The sequence below is a fragment of the Chiloscyllium plagiosum genome, chromosome 44 (genome assembly GCF_004010195.1).
Source record: "Chiloscyllium plagiosum isolate BGI_BamShark_2017 chromosome 44, ASM401019v2, whole genome shotgun sequence".
NCBI lineage: Eukaryota > Metazoa > Chordata > Chondrichthyes > Orectolobiformes > Hemiscylliidae > Chiloscyllium > Chiloscyllium plagiosum.
The window spans coordinates 4,667,476-4,676,350 of record NC_057753.1 but is presented as its reverse complement, the minus strand read 5'-3'; the positions used below and the strand labels follow the sequence as shown (position 1 = coordinate 4,676,350).

General features: G+C 45.6%; 2 protein-coding genes across 2 annotated transcripts in view; one reads left to right on the top strand and one right to left on the bottom strand.

Annotated features, from left to right (window-relative positions):
* LOC122543632 (zinc finger protein 850-like) overlaps window positions 1-8,875 on the bottom strand; it is a gene marked incomplete at its 5' end in the record, with an annotated part of 67,715 nt that overhangs the window by 27,354 nt on the left and 31,486 nt on the right. The window lies entirely within an intron of this gene.
* Window positions 2,467-5,047, top strand: LOC122543477 (zinc finger protein 239-like). Its single transcript, XM_043682203.1, has one exon. The coding sequence runs from the start codon at window positions 3,500-3,502 to the stop codon at window positions 4,535-4,537; it is 1,038 nt and encodes a 345-aa protein (XP_043538138.1). The 5' UTR covers window positions 2,467-3,499; the 3' UTR covers window positions 4,538-5,047.

Genomic DNA, 8,875 nt, shown 5'->3' with positions numbered 1-8,875 from the left:
GTGTCTTACCAACACCTCCCCCCCCCCCCCCCAATCCCAGTGGGGACTGTCTGTCCCTTTCATGTCTAACAGGAGACACACCATTGTTCTGCCATTCTCACATTCCAATCTCTTAATCTGAACTATCAACATCTTTTCTCCCCAACACTCACTACCTACCCGCACCCCTAAACTGTCCTGTAAATATTGCCCCCTCCACACTTCAGCTCTGATGAAGAGTCATCTGGACTTGAAACTTTAGCTCGCTCGCTCTCTCTCTTAGAATACCCAAGGAGGCTTCCCAGCCAATGAGCGTTATGGCACAGTACCATCTCCCTGACTTTCCCCTGTATCTTTGAATACCCTCCAATGCATTATTGAACCTGCCTTCCCTGCACCTCCAGGCAGTGTATTCCAGTCACAAATCACTCATTGTGTGGTACAGTGTCATCTTGCATCAGATTAGTTCACTAGCCAATCACTTTAAATTTCAGCCCTGTTGTTTATGAGATTAGATACCCCTACAGTGTGGAAACGGGCTCTTCAGCCCAACATATCCACGCTGACCCTCCCTGAAGAGTAACCCACGCAGACCCAATTCCCTCTGACTAATGTACCTAACACTATGGGCAATTTAGCAATTCATCCTGACCTGCACATCTTTGGAGTGCGGGAGGAAACCCACGCAGACACGGGGAGAATGTACAAACTCCACACACAGTCGAAGGCTGGAATCGAACCTGGGACCCTGGCGCTGTGAGGCAGCAATGCTAACCACTGAGCCACCGTGCCCACTCATTTTATAAACGGGAACCATTTCTCCCTAATGACTGCATCCAGACCACTCATGGTTTTTGAAATTTTACTTTTATCGGGAGTGCTTTGGTTCCCGACAATGCTGGTAGATGAGAGGTTATCCACCCATTGATGTTGAAGTAATTGTATCACATGTACAAATCAGCAATAAACACCTGTATTTTTACCATGATTATAAAGTTGTTGTGGTTCTGTTCGCCGAGCTGGGAATTTGTGTTGCAGACGTTTCGTCCCCTGTCTAGGTGACATCCTCAGTGCTTGGGAGCCTCCTGTGAAGCGCTTCTGTGACCTTTCCTCCGGCATTTGTAGTGATTTGTCTCTGCCGCTTCCGGTTGTCAGCTTCAGCTGTCCGTTGCAGTGGCCGGTATATTGGGTCCAGATCGATGTGTTTGGACTACAAATGCCGGAGAAAAGATCACAGAAGCGCTTCACAGGAGGCTCCCAAGCACTGAGGATGTCACCTAGACAGGGGACAAAAAGTCTGCAACACAAATTCCCAGCTCGGCGAGCAGAACCACAACAACGAGCACCCGAGCTACAAATCTTCTCTCAGACTTTGCATTACTTAATAATCATTCAATGTTGCAAGGCATTTGTACAGGACATTGGTTCAGCCACTTTTGGAATACTGCATTCACTTCTGGTCTTCCTGCTATGGGATGGATGTTGTGAAACTTGAAAGGGTTCAGCAAAGATTTACAAGGATGTTGCCAGGGTTCGAGTGTTTGAGCTGCAGGGAGAGGCTGAACAGGCTGGGGCTGTTTTCCCTGGAGCGTGGGAGGCTGAGTTTTATAGAGGTTTATAAAATCATGAGGGGCACGGATAGGGTAAATAGACAAGGTATTTTCCCTGGAGTGGGTGAGTCCAGAACTAGACAGCATATGTTTAAGGTGAGAGAGGAAAGATTTAAAAGGAACCTAATGGGCAACTTTTTCACGCAGAGAGTGGCGTGTGTGTGGAATGAGCTGCCAGAGGAGGTGGTGCAATTAGAATTAGTTTAAAAGGCATCTGAATGGGTACATAGAACATTCCAGCGCAGTCCAGGCCCTTCGGTCCTCGATGTTGCACCGACCTGTGGAACCGATCTGAAGCCCATCTAACCGACACTATTCCATTCTCGTCCAGTGACCATTTAAATGCCCTTAAAATTGGTGAGTCAACTACTGTTGCAATAGTAATAGACTCGCCAAATATGAATAGGAAGGGTTTAGAGGGATATGGGCCAAACGCTGGCAAATGGGACTGGATTAATTTAGGATATCTGGTTGTCATGGAAGAGTTGGAGCAGACGGTCTGTTTCCAGGCTGTACAGGTGTATGACTCTACTTCACAAAAAATGTCTGAGTGTGATATTTGACACTGGGGTGCATACAGAGATGTTGGGGCAGGTGACCAAACATTTTGCCTAATAACAAGGTATGAAGGGACGTCTTAAAGGAGGAAAGGAAGGTAAAGAGACAGGGAGTTTGAGAGAGGAAACTCCAGACTTTATGGCCTTGGTAACTGATGGAATAGCCAGTATCAGTGGAGTGATTTAATATTTATTTGGGAGTGTATTTGGATTGTTAAGTCTCCAGGAAGCAAAGGAATGGATGACGTTTCTGCAGCAGGTGAGGTTAGACTCGGGTAGAGTTAGGGGATGTTACTGAGGTGGCAATAGGTGGTCTTGGGATGTGTGGGTGGGGTGAAATATTTCACTGTGATTGTGAACAGTCTAGTTCAGCCTCAGACATTTGCCAGGGAGATGGATGGAGTCGGTGGGGGGAGACGGATGGAGTCGGTGCTGAGAGTGCACAATTCGACAAAGGGAATGAAGGTAATGGCTTCAATCTTCCCAATATTGAAATGGCGGAATTTGTCTGCTAATCCTGTGCTGGCTGTCAGACAAGTGAGGATGGTGTGTGACTGGGAAGTGACGGTGTTCACATTCATCGGCTGGACTGGTCCTTCCGGATGGTGAAAATTCAAGGATTGAGAAATTTCTGATCAAGTTGGAAGCTGTTTCATATCCTTCTCCTTTACCACCTGCCTGTCCCTTTGTCTTACATTCCTTGCAAGGCCAGAGTCTTCCGTGTGTCGGAACTAGGTGTGGGTGTTGTGCTTAAGTGGTAGACTGTGGAAGAAATTTCTTGTAACCCGAAATTACTTTTAGGTTTCAAATCCAGCTGCGCAGAAAAAAAATTGATTTCTGAGAGAAATTTAGAGCTAATATTTTGACTGATGTGACCTTGCAAGGAACAAAGAATTTTATCAACATAAAATGCAAGCATTATTGAAATCAACGATAATTTATCTCTATTATGTATCTCTGCCTGTCCAAAGTCATTTTCTCTCTGCCTACAACCCCAAACGCCTACATCCCCTGCCTCATCCTATTACAGATTAGAGTTTTATGTAAGACCAAACCAGGTGGAATGTTCCCTTCCCTGAAAGACATTTGTGAACAACTGGGTATTTATGACAATCCATTAGCTTTCATGCTAACTTTCTCCCAGGGCCAGCCTTACAAATTACAAGATTTATTCAACTCGATTTTCCCAACTTCTCTTTTCTGGGTTCTCTCTCACTCATTTTTTTCTCCCCCCTCTGTCTTAAACCTATTTCACAGGATACCACAAGAATAGTGTTTGCAGTTGGGCAACGAAACCGAATGTTGAATCAGAATCTGACAGTCGCCCAGTTTGTTTTAACCTGAATTTTGAACATGGAAGAAGACAGCACCGTTCTCAGTGGAGAGAAACCGTATACAGGTTCTGTGTGCGGACAAGGATTCACTCTAGCATCTGATCCGTCAAAACCCAAATGCGGTGACGGTGGGGGGAAGCCGTGGAAATGCGGAGACTGCGGCAAGGGGTTTATTTCCCCATCAAAGGTGGAAATTCACCGGCGCATTCACACCGGGGAGAAGCCGTTCACCTGCACCAAGTGTGGGAAGGGCTTCACTCAGCTATCTGACCTGCTGACACACCAGAGAGTTCACACGGGGGAGAGGCCGTTCACCTGCCCTGACTGTGGGAAGGGTTTCACCCAGTTCACCCACTTGCTGACGCACCAGCGCGTGCACACGGGAGAGAAGCCGTTCGCCTGCTCCGACTGTGGGAAAGGCTTCGCTCAGTTATCCAACGTGCTGCGACACCAGCGGGTTCACACCGATAAGAGGCCTTTCAAATGCCCAGAGTGCGGGAAGTGCTACAAAAGCTCCGAGGAGCAAACGTCCCATCAGCGTGTTCACACGGACGAGAGGCCGTTCAGGTGCTCTCACTGTGAGGCTGGTTTCAAGCGCTCGTCTCAACTGACTCTACACCAGCGGGTTCACACTGGAGACAGGCCGTTCACTTGCTCCACGTGCGGGAAGGGGTTCACTCAGTTAACCCATCTGCTGACACACCATCGAACGCACACCGGGGAGAGACCCTTCACCTGCGCGGAGTGTGGAAAGGGCTTCGCCCAGCTCACCCACCTGCTGGTCCACCAGAGATCTCACACTGGGGAAAAGCCGTTCACCTGCTCTGCGTGTGGCAAGGCATTCACGGCCTCGTCCATTCTGCAGGCACACCAGCGGGTTCACACTGATGAGCGACCATTCAGGTGCTCCTACTGTGGGACAGGGTTCAAGCACTCCTCTCAACTCACTGTCCACCACCGTCTTCACACGGGGGAGAGACCGTTCACTTGCTCCGACTGTGGCAAAGGATTCACTCAGTCATCCCACCTACTGAGACACCAGCGAGTTCACAAATAACTGGAGGGATTGAACGTTGTTGTGGATTCAGACTCTCTCTCGAGTGGTTTATTATTGATAATTAAGAGGTACTGTTTTCTGTCCTTAAACGTAATAGGCTCCGGGACTGGAGGAGGTGCTGACAATGGCACTGAGGGAAATGAAAATAGAAACTGCAGCGATACTGCCATAATATTCTAATCTGCCTTACACAGGGATGGTGCCAGAGGATAGAAGAATTGCAAATGTCAGGCCCCTTGTTGTAAAATGGCCATAAAGACCAGTTCAGTCAATGGAACAGCAGCAATGAGTATTCTTCTGGAAGTATTCATTCGAGACAAATTAAAGTTCATATCAGTAATTACTGGTTAGTTAATCAGAGTTAGCATTAATTTTAAGGCAAAATTGTCATTGCTGGAGATTGTTTTAAAGTTCATCAGTTAATGTGGTGTGTGTGTGTACCTCTAAAAGGTAACTGATACAATGCCACACAACAGACCAGTGAGCAAAGTTAGAGCTCATGGAATGAAAGGGACATGGATATAGAATTGGCTGAGGGACAGAAAACTGAGAGAGAATGGATGTATTTCAGCTGGAGGAATTTTAGTAATGGGTTTGTTATGGTCGGTGTTGAGATGTCTGCTTTTCCTCATGTATTGACACACAACATTTTCAACCAACTTTAACATTTACCTGTATCCATTTAGTGACTGTTTTTTAAAACCTATTAAATGCCCTGATTTAATCATGTGACTGGAATGAGCAGCAAGCTTGTGAAAGCCTGTTCAGAGTCCGTGAGACATCACCAGCTTGTATCCCTCCTGATGGGACTGCAATGATAAACTATTGTGTTAGAAACTGTTAAAAAGTTGTGTTACTGTGTCCAACAGAAAACCCCAACACAGAAGAATTGCAGTTATATCTGCCCTTCAAGAAGATCTGTTTATTGCCCCACTTTCATTGGATGGGGTATTGAGTATAAGAGCTGCCAATTGTACAAGACATTGGTTCGGCTGCATTTAGAATACTGCGTACAGTTCTGGTCGCCACATTACCAAAAGGATGTGGATGCTTTGGAGAGGGTGCAGAGAAGGTTTACGAGGATGTTGCCTGGTATGGAAGGTGCGAGCTGTGAAAAAGAGGTTGAGTAGGTTAGGTTTATTTTCATTAGAAAAAAGGAGACTGAGGGGGGACCTGATAGTGGTTTACAAAATCATGAAGGGTATAGACCGGGTGGATAGAGACGAGCTTTTTCCCAGGGTGAAAGATTCTATAATGAGAGGTCACGCTTTCAAGGTGAGAGGTGAAAAGTTTAAGGGGGATACACGTGGCAAGTACTTCACACAGAGGATGGTGGGCGCTTTGAACGCGTTGCCAGCAGTGATGGTAGAGGCAGGTACAGTAGATTTATTTAAGATGCATCTGGACAGATGTATGAGTAGGTGGGGAGCAGAGGGATACAGATGCTTCGGAATTGGGTGACAGGTTTAGACAGTACATTTGGATCAGCTCAGGGCTGAAGGGCCGGTTCCTGGGCTGTAAATTTTCTTTGTTTTTCTTTCCATCAGAAGTTGTTTTAGCTGCTGCGCAAGCCTTTCTCTCAATCCCCTTTGTCTCTGGTTTTCTTGCCAAGGAGGCTTGATCGCAATATGCTTCCAGTGCTGAAACCGACTGCTTTTTAATGACACCATATTGAAATAGGCAGTCAGTTCAGGGATGAATGATCTTTCCTAATACATCCACTGATTATCTCAACCTTCCCCCCAGGTCTAATCTCTGGCCTGCACAATATTAGGCAGAATTCTGTATGTGTGCTGTCTTCAAGGATTGGCTTTCTTTTGTGAAAGCATTGAATTAGACTAAATTTCCGGGATATTCCCTCAGGTGCCTGACGTAGGAATTTTTTTTTTAAAGAGAAGAAACTGTTTGCAGCTCCTGAACCCTTGACTAGCCAACCCCCCAGAAAGGAACTGAAGATTTCTGACTCCAATTCTGGACTTTTTAAACTCGCTGTTAATAGCAAAGACATTGATAAAGGGGTAGATCTTGGTTGTTTTGTACCGAAGTGTTGATAATCTGATGATCTCTACCTTTTTTTTTAATTCAGGTGTCTCTCTTTACTGGATGTAGGTTTGCTCGTTGAGCTGGAAGGTTCATTTCCAGACGTTTCATCACCCTACTAGGTAACCTCTTCAGTGGGCCTCCGGGCGAATTCCTGTTTTCTATTTATATGTTTTAAGTAGGAATTATCAACAGTGCTCCACCTGGAGGCCCACTGAAGATGTTACCTAGTAGGGTGACGAAACGTCTGGAAATGAACCTTCCCGCTCAGCGAGCAAACCTACATCCAGAACCCCAACCTGAGCAACAAATCGTCTTTAAATCTCTCTGTACGTTTGCCTGTGTAGAGACCCTTCCCACAACAGCTAGGTCTAAGATAGTGTGAATTAAACCCTACCTCTACTGTTAGAGTGGCGTTACTGCAGTTCTTGCAATGGAAGAGTTCACAAGCAGAGGGTGTAGCAGACCACTGTTAAGCCAGTGGTAATCAACAGTCAACAGTAAATGTTAAACCACGTTCTGCATACAAACAGGTGGGGAAACGTATCAGGAGCAATTTGTTTCCAAACATGTACCAACGACAAGGTGCAGTGCAACAACCTACCCAGGCACCTTCCGAAACAATGATCCTGGGAAACCATAAATCAGCTATTTTCATATCAAATGTTGAAACAGGCTTGAGTGGCTAAACTGCCCTGCTCCTATTCCCAGTTCTAATGCTGTTGTGAAGGAAATAACCAGCAGATACATGGGAATACCTCCCTCTGTTAGTTCCCCACCAAGTCATGCAGCATCATGACTGGAACTACATCAGCATTCCTTCAGTATCACTGGCTCCTGTATCTGGCTCACAGCGGTGTAGGCGAAAGTGAGGACTGCAGATGCTGAAGATCAGAGTGGTGCTGGAAAAGCACAGCAGGTCAGGCAGCATCCGAGGAGCAGGAAAATCGACGTTTCGGGCAGGAGCCTTCATTCCTGATGAAGGGCTTTTGCCCAAAACGTTGATTTTCCTGCTCTTCGGATGCTGCCTGACCTGCTGTGCTTTTCCAGCACCACTCTGATCATGACTCGCAGCAATGTAAGTTTGCCTAAAGCAATTTCAGAAGGCATCTTACCGTCACCTTCTCCAGGATAATCAATGAATATGTTCTAAAATCTCTGCACTGTCTCTAATGCTTCAATGAATACATTTTTCAAAATTTGGCACTGTCTCTAATGCTTCAATTCCTTGCTACAATGCACGCCTCAGAACTGGCGATAATACTTCACATGAGGCCATATCTTTTAAAATTCATCGCGATTTGAACACTGGGCAAAGCCCTGCAGTTTGAGCAAAAAATAAAGATGGGGTAATACTTAGCAGGTCACTCATCATGTGAACATGGTAATTAACCATCACTGTTTCAGGTGGGACTCCTTTAGAATGAACACTGCCCACCACTATCATCCACGCCCATGTCCTGTGCAATGAACATAGCTGGTACATATACCCATCCAGCTGCCTTTTCGATCTTGTCTATGAATAGAAAGGTTTATTTTTTTTTTCACAGCAGCAGCGGTGGAACAGTCCTATTTTTCTTTTTTTTTCTTTACTTCTCTTTTTTTCCCACACTACCACCTAAGTGCAGTAGTGCTTATTTTTTTCCCCAGCACCCATGGTGTGTGTGTGTATACGTGGGAGACACAGTTAAAGACACAAAGTGCACGAATCTTTATTCAATTTCCACCACCAGGAAGATAGGAAAACACCCGGGTGACAAGCACTGCCCTTCACATCAAGGGACAGCGCTGTGTGATCAAAACAGTGAAGGGGAGGGTAGGGACTAAATCAAAATAGAAAGGTTTAGAGGGACATGGGCCAATTGCTGGCCAATGGGACTAGATTAATTTAGGATATCTGGTCGGCATGAACAATTTGGACTGAATGGTTTGTTTCTGTGTTGCATAACTCTAGGACTCAGGATTTGGAGATGCCGCTGTTGGACTGGGGTGTACAAAGTTAAAAATCACACAGTGCCAGGTTATAGTCCAACAGGTTTAATTGGAAGCACTAGCTTTCGGAGCGACGCTCCTTCATCAGGTGATAGTGGAGGGCTCGATCCTAACACAGAATTTGTAGCAAAAATTTGCAGTGTGATGTAACTGAAATTATACAATGAAAAATTGATTGTCTGTTAAGCCTTCCATCTGTTAGAATACCGTGATAGTTTCACTTCTTTCATGTGTAAATCACAAAACCCTTTTTAAAAAAAGTTGCATTCTCGGCTTAGCTGTTAACAATGGTGATAGCTAGACAAT